General features: G+C 43.4%; 1 protein-coding gene across 2 annotated transcripts in view; it reads left to right on the top strand.

Moving 5' to 3' along the window:
- The first annotated feature begins 7,693 nt into the window (after positions 1-7,693).
- ptges3a (prostaglandin E synthase 3a (cytosolic)) overlaps positions 7,694-16,555 on the top strand; it is a 29,667-nt gene continuing 20,805 nt past the window's right edge. For both annotated transcript variants that reach the window (XM_078534612.1, XM_078534613.1), the window contains exon 1: positions 7,694-7,851. In XM_078534612.1, coding sequence (XP_078390738.1) covers positions 7,850-7,851 — 2 coding nt within the window. In that variant the 5' untranslated portion in view covers positions 7,694-7,849. The remainder of the gene's footprint in view (positions 7,852-16,555) is intronic.

Raw genomic sequence — 16,555 nt, forward strand, 5'->3', positions numbered from 1 at the left:
CCACCCATTGATTGAAACTGCGCTACTGATAGTGTAGAGCAGTTGGATCCAGTTGCAGATTCCCTTCCCAAACCCCATGTTGGAGAGCATATCCACCATGTAGGTGTGCGATATTCTGTTCTGTCAAAGGCCTTCTCCTGATCCAGGCTGATGAGGCAGGTGTCCACACCCCTGTCCTGTACATAGACAATCGTATCCCTGAGTAGAGCTCTTCCCAGACTGCTTCACCGCGATGCTAACTGCAGGACACTCTTCCCAGGACACTGTTCTTGGGCTATGAATGTCAAGGGGAGACGGTTAGATTCCCTCTTGGAGATGTGGTCATTGCCTGGCACTTACGCGGCAAGAAATATTTGGACCTCATCAGCCCAAGTCTAAATGTTGTCCAAGTCTTGCTACATATGGGCATGGACTATTTCAGTATCTGAAGAGTTGTGAATAGTATTGAACACTGCAATTATAGATTCATAGCTCAATTCTGGCTAAAAGTTCATAGGTGAAACAAAATCCAAAAAACTCTCAACTATGGATGCTTGAATAGTAGACATCTCTTGCATGATGTTTGATACATTTTAAAGAACTAACCTGAATTCAATCAAACATATTTGAAAGCAACTTTTCATGTCTGATCTGATACCTTGGGCCAGGAATCTAGACTTTTTAAATATAGATAAATGTCTGCGATGTTGCGTGTAGAATGAGGTGTGGTGGAGATGGGATTTTTAAAAAATGATTAACTATAAAATCTTGCTGGCTAGCTTTGTCCACCATCTACAAGGCACAAGTCAGGAATGTGACGGAATACTCTCCACTTGCCTGGGTGGGTGCAGCTCCAATAACATTCAAGAGGCTTGACACCATCCAGGACAAAGCAGCTCACCTACATTGCACCCCTTCCACAACCATTCACTCTCTCCACCAGTGTGTACAATCTACAAGATGCATTGCAGGAATTCACCAAGCCTCCTGAGCCAGAACCTTCCAAACCCATGACCACTACCATCTAGAAGGACAAGGGCAGCAGCCACACAGGAACAGCACCACCTGGAAGTTCCCCTCCAAGCCACTCACCATCCTAACTTGGAAATATATCACTGTTGCTGGGTCAAAATCCTGGAACACTCTTCCTAACAGCATTGTGGGTGTACCTACACCACATGGACTGCAGTGGTTCAAGAAGGCAGCTCACCACCACCTTCTCAAGGGCGATTAGGAATAAACACTAAATGCTGGCCTAGCTAGCAATGCACACATCCCCTGAATTTCAAAAAAATTGTGAAGCACTTTGGGACATCTTCAAATTAAGATATGATATTTAAGTACAAGTCTTTCCTCTGGGTCTACATGACAAATTCAGGGGAAAGGCTCAAAAGTATCCATACTATAGCCGTCAATAGTTGGTCTATGAGTAGCGTTCGAGTGCGGGAGTGCATTCTGAGCAACTATCAAAACCTCTGCACAGCTCTGAAAGAGCCAGTTCCAACACCATCTTCAGTAAGAGGAGCAGGAAACGTTCCACATAGATTGCATATAATTAAATTGACATAGGGCATCTCTGTTAGCCGAGGTCTCTGCATATTAAATTAAGTTGTGGGTATTTCTATTTTTAAACCATCACTTTCCCTCAAAAATAGGTGCAAGGTTAGTGATTTGGTGTGAGATTAGCTGCTGGAATAGTATAATGTGGCATTAAAAGACCTGGAAGGATTGAAAATGACGAACTGTTTAAAGCATTTTTTAATCGTATTCAAAATTTTTGCTGGTAGATTGTTGTCGAAAAAGGGAATTGTAAAAGTAGCTAAATTTATTTTTGGTAGTCAGCCTTTAATGTTTGCTGAGTCCATTTGAAATCAGTATGCTCAGATGGTGGTGGCTGTTTCATCTCACGTCAATGAGAGGGCTCTAAACCAATGAAAAGGTTGGTTATGACATGAATAATACAAAATACTGCGGATGCTGGAATTTTGAAATAAACACAGCGAATGCTGAAAATACCCAGCAGGTGTGGAGAGAGGAACAAGAGTTAACGTTCCTGGTCTGACCTGCTGAGTAGTTGCAGCATTCTCTGTTTTCATTATTCAGTATTCCGCGATTCTTGTATGAAATTTCTCATGAGAGCGACAAATTACCTCCCGTGTAATAATATTACCAGTATTAAAGAAAAGTTGACAAGTACATTTTATTAAAAATCCTTGAAGTTGCATTGCAACCCGAAAAATCCGCACATTTATAGCTGATTTTACCAAACTATTTTGAAGCAATATAGTCCTGTTGTAAATAATGAACTCTAAACTCCCTTCACGTTCGGGAAGTACACAAGCCCCTCACGCACTACTATCCAACCCACGCTGTCTTCAAAACAATCGAAGGCGATGCTTTAAAAAAAAAACCTCTCAAAAACGGAATTTTATTTCTATATTGAAATATGCCCACGGCGTACATAGCTTTCTCCTCCACACATGGCAACCGCTGCCTTTCAAGCCATGAAACAAGCTGAAACCACAGTCACTGGTAGATTTTACCCAAGCATGACCTTGCGTTGTGGATTATGGTCACAGTGTTGGATCACCAGAGCAGTGTTGTCCAATAGAAAACGTTGACTAGCCATAGGTGGGGCTTACAGTGACGCCATTTTAGACACTTGCACTAATTTTAGTAGAAAATGTCTTGCACTCAAATACCCTTCATATGTATATTTACTCAACAAACATCTATCACCATTTAGTGTGAAACTTTTTGCAGTCTTTTTCACCTTTTGCTGCCACGAATTTACACAACATAGATTAGAAAGCTTCTAGGTTTTTGTAGTTAATTACAAGCAGCACTTTGACTCAGGTGGATGTGGAAGATCCCATGACAACACAGTGAAGAAGAGCCAGGGAGTTAAACCCTGGTGTCCTGGCCAATATTTATCTGTCAATCAACATCATTAAAACATTATCCAGTCTTTATTACTTTGTTGGAGTTTGCTGTGCACAAAATTAGCTGCCCAGTATCCTAAAACAGTGACTATATATCAAAAGTACTTCATTGTCAAAGTGACTGCCCTTGACATCAAGGCAGCATTTGACCGAGTGTGGCATCAGGGAGCCCTAGCAAAACTGGAGTCAATGGGAATCGGGGAAAACTCCCCACTGGTCGGAGTCATACCTAGCACAAAGGAAGATGGTTGTGGTTGCTGGAGGTCAGTCATCTCAATTCCAGGACATCACTGCAGGAGTTTCTCAGGTTAGTGTCCTCGGCCCAACCATCTTCAGCTGCTTCATCAATGACCTTCCATCATAAGGTCAGAAGTGGGGATGTTCGCTGATGATTGCACAATGTTCAGCACCATTCGCGATTCCTCAGATATTGAAGCAGTCCATGTCCAAGTGCAGCAAGAGCTGGAAAATATCCAGGCTTGGTCTGACATGTGGCAAGTAACATTTGTGCCACACAAGTGCCAGATAATGACCATCTCCAACAAGAGAGAATCTAATCCATTGCCCCTTTACATTTCAACGACATTACCATTGCTAAATCCCCCACTACCAACATCCTTAGGGGGTTACCAATGACCAGAAACTGAACTGGACCAGCCATGTAAACACTGGCTACAAGAGCAGGTCAGGGGCCAAGAATCCTGCAGCAAGTAGCTCACCTCCACCATCTAAAAGGCACAAGTCAGGAGTGTGATGGAATACTCTCCACTTGCCTATGCCAATGTACAGGGAACAGTAAAAAAGGGATGTTGACCTTAATTAGACACCCTGGGCAGCACAAAGAACTTGGATCCCATGGAAAAATGGACCCTGAACTCAAAAGTATATCGCCCTAAATAAATATGTGACCCACCCTGTTGGACGTCGCCTTCTAATCCCAGGAATTGAAGGCACTCGACAGACCAGTTCTCTGGAAAGGTCAACCAGGTCCTAAAGTAGATGAAATTTAATGCAAAGAAGTGTGAAGTGGTACATTCTGGTAGGAAAAACAAGACAAGGCAATGTAAAATAAAGAATACAATTCTAAAAGGGGTGTAGGAACAGAGAGACTTGGGGATGTATGTGCACAAATTGTTTATGGTGGCAGGGCAAGTTGAGAAAGTGGTTAATAAGGCATTAGGGATCCTGGGCAGTATAAACAGAGGCGTAGAGTACAAAACCAAAGAAGCTATGGTGAACCTTTATAAAACTCTGGTTTGGCCTCAATGGTAGTACCGTGTCCAATTCTGGGCATCACATTATAGGAAGGATGTGAAGGCTTTGGAGAGAATACCAAAAAGATTTATAAGAACGGTTCCAGGGACGAGGAACTTCAGTTATGTGGATACACTGGAGAAGCTGAGGTTGTTCTTCTTGGAGAAGATCTGATTAGAATTGTTCAAAATCATGAGGGGTCCAGACAGAGTAGATCGAAACGGTTCCCATTTGCGGAAGGATCGAGAACCAGAGGACATCAATTTGAAGTGATTGGTAAAAGAACCAATGGCGATATGAGGAGAAACTTTATGCAGTGAGTGGTTAGGCTCTGGAATACTCTGCCTGACAGTGTGGTGAATGCAGATTCAATTGGGGCTTTCAAAAGGGAATTGAATAAGCATCTGAAGAGAAAACATTGCAGCGGTTCAAGAAGGCAGCTCACCACCACCTTCTCAGTGGTAATTAGGGATGGGCAATAAATGATGGCCTAGTCAGTGTCACCCACATCCCGTGAATGAATAATAAAAAAAAGTTGCAGGGTTATGGGGAAAGGGTGCTGGAGTGGGACTAGCTGAGTTGTTCTTGCAGAGAGCTGCCACGGACATGATGGCCGAATGGCCTCCTTCTGTGCTATAACCATTCTATGAATCTATAGATATTATCATGGATGGAGGAGTGTTAGGAGGGTGCAGGACATGGGCACTTCTATAAAAATCATATTTTGATTCAACCAGTTCCTACCAGCCACCTGCTTTACGGTACATAAAAACAAAGTGCTGGAAATACTCAGCAGGTCTGGCAGCATCTGTGGAAAGAGAAACAGTTAACATTGAGCTGAACATGACTCTTCTTCAGAGCGGGACAGTATACATGTGTCGAGTTTAATGCTGTTGAAAGGGGGAATAAGAACAAAATGGAAGTTTGCTATCGGGTAGAGTGCCGGAGAGATTAAATGACAAAGATGTCATGTAACAAAAGACAAAGGTTGTTGTAATGCAACAAAGCATTTGTCTAGACAAATGAAAAGCTCTGTCCAAAATGAATAACATGAAAAACAAGATTCAGACTGGCACATGGCAAAAAAAACAGAAACAAAATGAGGAACAGAGTTCTTGGTCCGAAATTATTGAACTCAATTTTGAGTCCAGAAGGCTGTAAAGTGAAGATGAGGTGCTGTTCCTCAAGGTTGTGTTGGGCTTCACTGGAAGACTGCAGCAGGCCAAGGACAGAAATGTGAGCGTCAGAGCAAGGTGGTGAATAAAAATGGCAAGCAACCAGAAGCTCAGGGTCATACTTGCGGACTTAGTGGAGGTGTTCAGCAAAGTGGTCACCCAAGTGTCTTTTAGATCCTCTTGTTCCACATATCAATCAGTTACAGTTTGCCCATAAATCATTAGACAATGCTGTTCTGACCTTGGTCCATCTGATCCAACAGCACACAGATAGATTAGGCAACTACGCTCACACTGCCTTTGTTGATTTCTCTTCAGCTTTTAATACTATGCAACAAATCAATTTAATTGAAAAATCTTGATGCTAAGTTTACTCTCCTACTTTGGATCAGTAATTTCCTTCACAACAGGATCCAATGGGCATTAGTTTCTGGGATTTACATTGAGCCCATGTTAATGAATACTGGATCTCCTCAGGGCTGTGTACAGTCACCTTTACTTTTCATCTTTATAGGAATGATTGTCGATCAGATTATGACAACATAATGATCTTGAAGTATGCTGATGATACAGTACTTGTGGATCTCATAAGGAATGACAAAAGAAGCTATAGGAACTGAGTGAAGAAGTTCATAAAATGGTGCAATAACAATTCTCTTAAACTGAACAAAAACAAGATGAAAGAAATAGTCATCGACTTTAGGAAAAAGTCAGTTCATGACGTTGTTCCTGTGAAGATTCACGATGTGGACACTGAAATGTTACTAACTACATGTATCTAGGTGTTAAAGCAGATGATAAGTTGAATTGGAGGGAACGATCATGTAACTCTTCTATACAGCTGTAGTTGAGAGTGGTATTGTTTTAGAAAGAAACAAGTCAGCAAAAAAAACACAGAACAAGATGGAGGCAGGGGCTATGATCTAAAGTTGTTGAACTCAATATGGAGTCCAGAAGGCTGAAGACTGCCAAGACAAAAGATGAGGTGCTTTTCCTCGAGCTTGCGTTGAGCTTCATTGGAACACCAGCAGGCCAAGGAAAGGTCACAGTGGAAGCAAGGTAGAGAATTAAAATGACAAGCAACGGGAAGCTCAGGGTCATGCAGACTGAATGGAGGTGTTCCGCTATGCGGTCACCTAGCCTACGTTTGGTCTCCCCAAAGTAGAGGAGACCACATCATGAACAGTGAACGCAGTATACTAAACTGAAAGAAGTATAAGTAAATTGTTTTACTTGGAAGGAGTGTTTGGGGCTATGGATGGTGAGAAGAGAGGAGAAAGAGCAGGTGTTGCATCTACTGAGCTTGCACTGTAAGGTGTCGTGGAGATGGAAGTGGGTGTTCGGGGTGACTGAGTGGACCAGGGTGTTGCAGGGGGAGTGATCTTTTTGAGATGCTGAAAGGGGGGGGCAGAGGAAGATGTGTTTGGTGGTGGAATCATGCTAAAGCTAGCAAAAATGATGGAGGATGATCTGTTGAATACAGAGGTTTTGTGGGATGAAAGATGAGAACGAGGGGAATCCTATCATGGTTCTGGGAGGGAGGGGAAGGGGTGAGAGCAGAAGTGCATGAAATGGATTGGACACAGTGGAGGGCTCTGTCAACTATACTGGGGTAAGTCCTCTGTTAAGGACAAAAGAAGACATATCAGAAGTGCTGGTATGGAAGGTTGCATCATCAGAATGACTGATCTGTTAACTGTGTGGTATTATCAAATACATAAAAAATCATAAATTTGTACATGGCAAGCAATGAACATAGAAAATAAAAGATTAAATTTTCATAACACCTGATCACACCTCACATACGATAAATTACTTTGAAGTGCAATGTCCACTATGTACAGTAACCACAGCAGCCATTTTGAGCACAAGAAGATCCCACACCAGTAAGCAGATTAGTAATCAAAGCTGGTGACGCTGGGTCAGAGAAAAGTCGTAGATCTTCAAATAATACCATGGAGTCTTAAAAAGGCGGCCCCTTTGGCAATCCAGCAGTCCGTCAGTACAGCACTAAAGTGTCGACTCAGCTCAGATTGTGGCAGAATTTCGGGAGTGGAGCTAAAATGGACGCCGTTCATCACCGTAAGAATTGCGAAAACAAGAAATTTGGAGACGGGGTTTGAAATTAATTTGGAAAGAGTGGGGGCAAAAAAACATGTGCCAGAAGTGAACTGAACTGCTGTAAATATTTTCTCCTGACTCATTACCTTGGAACGTAAAAACGTGACTGAACGTATAAACAGGCACGCGCAAGCTTGATTGACACCTTAGGGTAAGGGGAGGCAAGACTCTGGCCTGGCTCTGGCGTCGGAGGTGACCAATCAGCGCGACGCACGGACGCACGATTAACGCCGTAACCATAGCGAACAGCGTGCGCTGCGTCACTTTGTCTGGGCGAGGTGGAGAGGAGGGAAAAAAAACCTATAACGCGGTTCTCCAGACGCCACTTGGTTTTGTGAGTTCCCGACAACCGAGTAGAGCTTTAACCACACAGCAACCATGTAAGTGATGGTTTAATAGTCGGCTCGAACAGCCAAGTGGCGCCTTATCCGCCGCACCGGGGGGAGGGAGCAAGCCAGGCGGTGGGAGTTAGGCGCCTTTTCGCCAGCCTAGGCCGCTGCAGCTAAAAAAAAAATCACTTAATGAATAGGACGGAGGGAGGGAAGCCCCTTTATGTTGGATTAAAATTGGCATGGAAGGTAAAATATTGAGACTTGCAACACTTTAAATTTTTAAACTTTTTCTAGCAGTCGAAATGCGCAATGTGTTTGAGAATGCCAGCGAACGTCTATTCAATCCCAAATCCAGGAGGGTTTCTGTCGGCTGCATTTGCGGGCTACATCAGCTTGGAAGGGTATAAATAATCTGTCCAAATTTGACTTCGGTCGTTTAATTTTGTTTTTTCTGTGGTGGGGGGGGGAGTGTGAAGAACTCCTTTTTTTAATATTTAGGGAGGAGGAGGAGGAAAATCCCGCACGGCTTCCTTACACGTGAGTGGAAGCACACGGTAGCCTTGCGAGACTGTCATGTTCCAGCGCAATTATTTCAACGATGAAAATTGAATTGTGTAGCTTTTTCGACAAAGAAACATATATGTGTTTTGTTCTCTCTCTCTCTCACCTGATCTTTTACCGAGTGAACCGACAACACCGAATGAGGCGACGGGTTCGAAAATGATTGGAAGAAACTGCGGTTTCTAGAAATTTCTCTCTCTCTCGCTCTCTCCCTCCCGGTGCGTGCGCGCGCGCACGGGCACCCGCGCAGACATTTCGGGCTCTCCTTGATGTTAATGTTTTATCGAATTTTCTTTTCTCTCCTCTTCAGCGATTTTCTTTATTTCCAAAGGTGGGGTTTTTTTCGCTGGCGGTCTTCCATTTGGCGGCAGGATTCAATGGGGGAAACTTTGGCTGTTGCGCAATGTTGTAGGAGCCGCCATTTAACGCAGCCTCGTAGGCTTTTCCTGACCCAGTGCATTCTTCGCTGCAAACAATTTTTCTCTCTTTTGCATCGCTGTTGACTATGCAGTTGTTCAGAGCGTCTCTTGCTTCCATCGCAGAAATCTGCATGCTTGAGTTTTTCCTCTCTATTGTGCGCACATGCTAGAAAATCCAGAAACTTCGAAGGACCACGAGATTTTTAAAGCTTCTCAGAAGACTGGGATGCTACATATTCTGGCTAGTTGCCGATGCTTTGGACCAGTAAATGTTACTGGGCAACGTGTTTGTAGCCCGGGATATCAAGAAGACTGTGAGAATTTGTTTTTTGCAGCATGAGTTTTACATTTATGTCTGTACTGACGGTGAGTCATGTGAAATGCTACATTGGGAACAATCCAGGCTTTGCTGAGGGTATAGAGAAGATAAACAAGAATGTTGCTGATTGCTGGCAATTGTGTACCTTGAAATACTTACAAGGGGAGATCAAGAAAACTAGGATTGTTTACACTAAGGGGGGAAAAAGGCAGTTCCAGGATCTTGTGTGAAGAGGAGGAAATCCTGATGAAAGTAACTGAATCTTGCCACAGACTAACTCGAATCTGAAGTATCATTTCAAGTTCTTCACAGGGCGAAGAGGATATTGTCAGCAATTCACTCAGCAAGTGGCTTTTTTTACAAAGTAGCAGTCATGGGATATGATAGGCAGTATAAAACTTGAAACTAATCAGATGGACATGTACATGGATGACTCCTTAAAAGTGTGAGATAAAAGATTGTTCTGACCTTGAGTAAAATCAACTGCACTGTTGAATATGACACTATGGCAGAACACGGTACGCTTTTCTAATTTGAATCTGTGTCCCCAGGTTCTTTAATTTAATGTTCCTGTATTTTTTTTTTAATACACTATCTTCCACACCTCTAAGATCACTGCTTGGACTTCTCTTTGGTAGGCTGAGAAGTCCAAAATTGGAAGTATTTTTCTCATAAATGTGATCCTTAACGCTAGGACAAACCATCTAAATTTTGTCTCTGCACTGGCTCTAGTGCTCAAATGTTGCTCTCTTATGGCAATCAAACCTAGATGTAATGCTGAGGGTGTCCCCTGAGCAAAGCACTATGCGGTTTGATTACTGCCTTATCTGACTTTTATTCAATTGCTTTGGCTATGTAGTTCAATGTTGTATTGACTTTGATTTGCTGCTCTGCATTGGCTTGATGTGCTTATCATAGTCTACTAAGGCTCCCCCAGTCTCTTTCAGCTTCATCTATGATATTTAACCACCAATCATGGAGTGTGTTATCACCTATTCTTTTGTGTAGTGCTTGACATTTGCCTTGTGTTAAATGTCATCAGTTATTCTGTCCATTACATATTTTCTCCTGATTAATTCTATAGTTTGAGCTACCTTTTTTATACTGCTGTTCCTCTTCATTGCTATCATCTGCAAATTTAACCACCTTGCATTAAGTTTCTGTAATCCGGAGACATTCATCTAAATTAGAAACTGTAGTGGTATCAGCACCAAACCTTTGTAAGCCCTACTTCTGTACTGTCCCCACCCCATGATGTAAATTCCCTAATGTGTGCTCACCATTGCCTACCTTTCAGCCAGTTTCTTCCATTCCAATGGTTTACTATGAATCTCATAGCTTTTGAGTTTAATAGCCTTTCAGAAGTCAAGGTACCATTGGACATGCACGGTCCACTTTTTCTTGTTACTTCCTCGCAGTTGAGGAGCTTGGCCAACCTTTCTGAATTCATGCTGAATGCTGTTAACTAGGTTATTGCAATACTAAATTCTCTGGTGGTACCCAGTGTGCTAATCCAAGCTTCTGTGTGCAGGTACAGACACAGACTAACTGCAAAAAACATTCTTTTTATAAGATGGCTGCAGATTGAAGATTTAATGGCTTATTAACTATTTATTTGTTTGTTCTCTGGGTGTCGGCGATCCCAGCTAGGCTGCTTTTGCTAAAAGCAAAATACTGCGGATGCTGGAAATCTGAAACAACAAAAACAAAAATTGCTGGAAAAACTCTGCAGGTCTGACAGCATCTGTGGAGAGGAAGACAGAGTTAACGTTTCTTTTGCTGGTGTGGTGCTGAGCTGGATTATTGAATCTTATAAGAATACAGTGGCTAGTGTTGATTTACAAAAATAAGACAGTGGAAAATCTGGTAGAGAGCTATACGCCTCCATGAATGAAAGTAAGGGGAGATACTTGGGAAGGAGGACTCAAAACTTTGCATTCTAAAGAAGTGTTATGGTGAGGATGAACGTGTGACTGCTTCATTTTGTGTGGTTGAATTATGCCTTGCTGGCTTAAGGTAAGGAAACTATTAATGAACAGTGGACGTATGATGATGCAATGGATGTATGAAGGAACTTTGCACAGGAAATTTGCAGATTTTTGATAGAGTACAGCCAGTGTTTTGAAGAACTAGGGATGGGATTAACTGCATTGTGTATGTGATTGTGAACTAACTTAGAACTCCCAGGTTGTTGCTTGTAGATTTCCATAGAGATTTCCTACACATCTCTAGAGTAAGTTCCTGTTTGGAGCTGCTGTTAGCTAGAGAGAAAATTGTGCTGCAGCAGGTAAGACTTTTTATACTTTCTACCCTAACGTGTGTGAAATAATTTGTGTGCACATCTATGTGCAACATTTAATTTCCTTAAGTTGCAGCCAGTGGTTGGGGTGTTGCCTTGACATAGTGAAATGAGGGCCCATGGGGAGGCAAGAGCATAACGAAAAGAAGGTTTGCAGAGCAAGCTGAATATTACTTGTAGTTGACATGGGGAACTTTGGTTCAAGTGAAAAGATTGAGCCAACTTCCTAGTCTTGATTTTTAGGACATGTGGGTTGGTAATTGGAGCATGTCACATGGATTGGTTCTGTTCAGTGTTATGAGCCAGGACACACTCCTTTGTGGCATACACCATACCATGGTTGGCTATGCCTGAACAATGACCCCTCTATCAGGTCATAGCCTGGAATGTTGGGGTGATATCTCCTCTCCAAGTACTTGTACAGTTGTCTAGCAAGAGGCTAATACAACTGCATTTGGCTCAGGTAAGTTTTTTGTTCAGTGCACTTGCTGCTTTTTCTGTGCAGCTCTTGTCATTTCTCAAAATGGTAGTTTCCTTAAGCCAAGTTTTCGGGATTTAACATGATCTTGAAGTTGATTTTCAATATGAACTTAAAAAATTGAAATGGCATTTGGTAATGTTTGGCCTCTTAGTTGAGAGATGATGATTAGGGACAGGTTGCAATTTGGCTTCCAGGGTATGCCATGTTACTTAGGTCTGAATTGGCATGACCTTGATCAAATCCATGAGTCATTACCATTCATCTCATTTTGCTTTTTAATATGTGATAGCACAGAAAGGTAGGAGCTTTCAAGGTGTTTCTCAAAGCTGAGCTGTCCAGGTCTTGTAGCCATAGAAGATATGACGGGATCACTTCTATAGTTTTATAATTTTCAGCTCCTGTTTGTACCATGTGCACTTCTGAAGATGACCAAGAGTTGAGCAGATTTTTGATTTTTTAAAAAAACTTTTTTCATGGGATGTGGGTGGTGTTGGCCAGGCCAGCATTTTTATTGCCCTTGAAGTTGGTGGTGAACCACTGCAGTATGAGGTATAGGAACACCCACAATGCTGTTAGGGAGTCCCAGGAATTTGAGCCAGCATCAGTGAAGGAATGGTGGTGATAGTTCCAAGTCAGGGGGACCTGTAGGTGGTGGTCTTCCCATATACCTGTTGCCCTTGTTTTTCTAGGTGGTAGAGGTTGTGGGCTTGGAAGGTGCTGTCAAAGGAGCCTTGGTGAGTTGCTGCAACGCATCTTGTAGATGGTGCACACTGCCACTGTATCGGTGATGGAGGGAATGGATGTTGGAGGTGGTAGTTGGGGTGCCAGTCAAGTGGGCTGCTTTGTCTTGGATGGTGTCGAATTTGTGTTTTTGGAGCTGCACTCATCCAGGCAAGTGGAGTGTATTCCATCGCACTCCTGACTTGTGCCTTTGTAGATGGTGGACAGGCTTTGGGGAGTCAGGAGGTGAGTTACTTCACAGAATTCCCAGCCTTTGACCTGCTCTTGTAGCTACAGTATATGGCTTGTTCAGTTTCTGGTCAATGGTAACCCCCAGGATGTAGATGGGGGATTCGGTAATGGTAATGCCATTGAATCTCATGGGGAGATGGTTGGATTCTCTCTTGTTGAAGATGATCATTGACTGGCACTTGTGAATGTTACTTGCCACTCACCCCAAGCCTGAATGTTGTCCAAGTCTTGCTGCAAATGGACACAGACTGCTTCAGTATCTGAGGAGTTGCGAATGATGCTGAACATTGTGCAATCATCGGAGAACATCCCCACTTCTGACCTTATGATGGAAGGAAGGTCATTGATGAAGCAGCTGGAGATGGTTGGGCCTAGGACACCTGAAGAGCTCCTGCAGCGATGTCCTGGGACTGAGGTGATTGACCTCCAACAACCACAACCCTTTATACTAGGTACAACTCCAACCAGCAGAGCATTTTTCCCCCAGATTCCCATTGACTTCCGTTTTATTCAGGCTCCTTAGAATCAGAGGTCTACAGCACAAAAAAAGGCCCTTCGGCCCATCAAGCCTGCACCGGTCAAACAAGCACTTAACTATTCTAATCCTGTTTTCCAGCACTAGGCCCATAGCCTTTTCTGCCTCTACCACCCTTTCAGGCAGTGAGTTCCAGATTCCCACCACCCTCTAGGTGAAAAAATTCTTCCTCACATCCCCTCTAAACCTCCTGCCCCCTTACCTTAAACCAATGCCCTGTGATTATTGATCCTTCCATCAAGGGGAAAAGTTCCTTCCTAACTACCCTATCTATGCCCCTCATAATTTTATGCACCTCAATCATATCCCCCCTCAATCTCCTCTGCTCCAGGGAAAATAACCCCAGTCTATCCAATCTCTCCTCATAACTAAAAGTCTCCAGCCCAGGCAACACCCTGGTAAATCTCCTCTGCACTCTCTAGTGCAATCACATCCTTCCTATAATGCGGATTCTAGAACTGCACACAATAATGTAGCTGTGGCCTAACCAGCGTTTTATACAGTTCCAACATAACCTCCCTGCTCTTATATTCCATGTCTCAGCTAATAAAGGCAAGTATCTCATGCCACCTTAACCACCTGTCCTACCTTAAGGGACCAGCGGACATGCACACCTAGGTCCCACTGATTCTCGGTACTTCCCAAGGTCCTACCATTCATCGTGTAATCCTCTGCCTTGTTTGTACTGCCCCAGTGCATCACCTCACACATGTCCGGATTAAATTCCATTTGGAACTGATCAGCCCGTCTATATCCTCCTGTAATTTAAGGCTCCCTCTTCACTATTTACCACCCCACCAATTTTCGTGTCATCCGTGAACTTACTGATCGACCCTCCTACATTCAAGTCTAAATCGTTTATATACCACTAACGGCAAGGGACCCCACACCAATCCCTGTGGAACCCCACTGGACACAGGCGCCCAGTCACAAAAACACCCCTCGACCATCACCCTCTTGCTTCCTGCCACTCAGCCAATTCTGGATCCAATTTGCCAAATTACCTTGGATCCCATGGACTCTTACCTTCGTTATCAGTTTCCCATGTGGGACCTTATCAAAAGCCTTGCTGAAGTCCAAGTAGACTATGTCAAAAGCATTGCCCTCATCTACACACCTGGTCACCTCTTCGGAAAATTAAATCAAATTGGTCAGACATGACCTTCCCTTAACAAAACCATGCTGATTGTCCTTGATTAATAGCTGCCTCCAAGTGTAGATTAATTCTGTGTCTCGGAATTGTTTCTGATAGTTACCCCACCACTGAGGTTAGACTGACTGGCCTGTCGTTCCTTGGTTTATCCCTTCCTACCTTCTTGAATAACGGTACCACATTGGCTGTCCTCCAGTCCTCCTGGCACCTCTCCTGTGGCCAGAGAGGTATTGAAAATTATTGCCAGCGCCCCTGCTATCTCCTCCCTTGCCTCACTTAACAGCCTAGGATACGTTTCATCCAGGCCTGGAGATTTATCTACTTTTAAGCCTGCCAGACCACTTAGAACGTCCTCCCTTTCTATGCTAATTTCTTTAATTATATCACAGTCCTTCTGCCTGATTTCCATACCCACGTCGTCCCCCCTCACTTGTGAACACTGACACAAAGTATTCATTTAGAACCCTACCTATGTCTTCCGGCTCCACACACACATTACCACTTAATGGGCCCTACTCTTTCCCTAGTTATCCTCTTACTCATAATGCACTTGTAAAATAACTTTAGATATTCCTTTATTTTACCTGCCAATGTTTTTTCATGCCCCCTTTTTGCTCTCCTAATTTCCTTTTTGTTCCCCCCCACCCCACCCCACCCCTACACATTCTATACTACTCTAGGGCTTCTGCTGTTTTGAGCCCTCGGTATATGCCATAAGCCTCCTTTTTTCTCTTTATCCAATCCTGTATATCCCTGGACATCCAGGGTTCCCTGGATTTGTTGGTCCCACCCTTTGTCTTTACTGGAATATATTGGCTCTGTACTCACCCTGTTTCCTTCTTGAATGAGTCCCACTGCTCTGATGCAGATTTACCTAAAAGTAGCTGCTCCAGTCCACTCTGGCCAAATCATATCTGATCTTATTAAAATCGGCCTTCCCTCAATTTAGAATTCTGATTTCTGTCCCATCCTTGTCCTTTTCCATGACAACCTTGAATCTAATGGAGTTATGATCACTATCTGCAAAATGCTCTACCACTTGCCTAGCTTCATTCCCTAAAATTAATTCCAGGACCACCCCCTCTCTTGTAGGACCTTCTACGTATTAGCTTAAAAAGCTCTCCTGGATACATTTTAAGAATTCTGCTCCCTCTAAACCTATCACACTATGACGAACCCAATTAATGTTGAGGAAGTAGAAACCCCCCACCATTACTACCCTGTTATTTTTACACTTCTCTGAAATTTGACTACATATCTGCTCTTCTAATTTTTTCTGACTGTTTGGGGGCCAATAGTGCACTCCCAGCAATGTGATTGCTCCTTTTTTGTTTTTCAGTTACCCATATGCCTTCATTTGATGAGCCTTCTAAGATATCAGCCCTCCTTACTGCTGTAATTGATTCCTTGATCAATATTCCTTCCCGGTCTCACCTGAAGACCCTATATCCTGGAATATTGAGCTGCCAATCCTGCTCCTCTCTCAACCATGTCTCTGTGACAGCAATGACATCATACTTCCATGTGTTAATTTGTGCCAACTCATTTGCCTTATTCGTCAGACTCCTTGCATTAAAATAAATACCATCCAACCTTGCCAAACTCCCTTATGCCTTAACTGACCTATAATTTCTATGCCTTCCAAACTCAGTTGCTCTCTCTTCTAATTTTGGCTGTGCGCCTCCTCCAGCTGAACCTCCTCATGATCCCACCCCTCCTCCCGCCAAGTTTGTTTAAACCTTCCCAACAGCACTAGCAAGCCACCCTACAAGGATGTTGGTCCCATTCCAGTTCAGGTGCAACCCGTCAGCCTTGTCCTTGATGCCACTCTCGGTCAGATGCTGCCTTGATGTCAACAGCGGTCAATCTCCTCGCCTCTGGAGTTCAGCTCTTTGGCCTGTGTTTGGACCACGGCTGTGATGACATTAAGAGCCGAGTGACCCTGGTGGAATCCAAACTGAGCGTTGGTGAGCAGGTTATTGCTGAGTAAGTGCCGCTTGATAGCTCTGATGA

Source organism: Cetorhinus maximus, chromosome X (genome assembly GCF_964194155.1).
Source record: "Cetorhinus maximus chromosome X, sCetMax3.hap1.1, whole genome shotgun sequence".
Taxonomy (NCBI): Eukaryota; Metazoa; Chordata; class Chondrichthyes; order Lamniformes; family Cetorhinidae; genus Cetorhinus; species Cetorhinus maximus.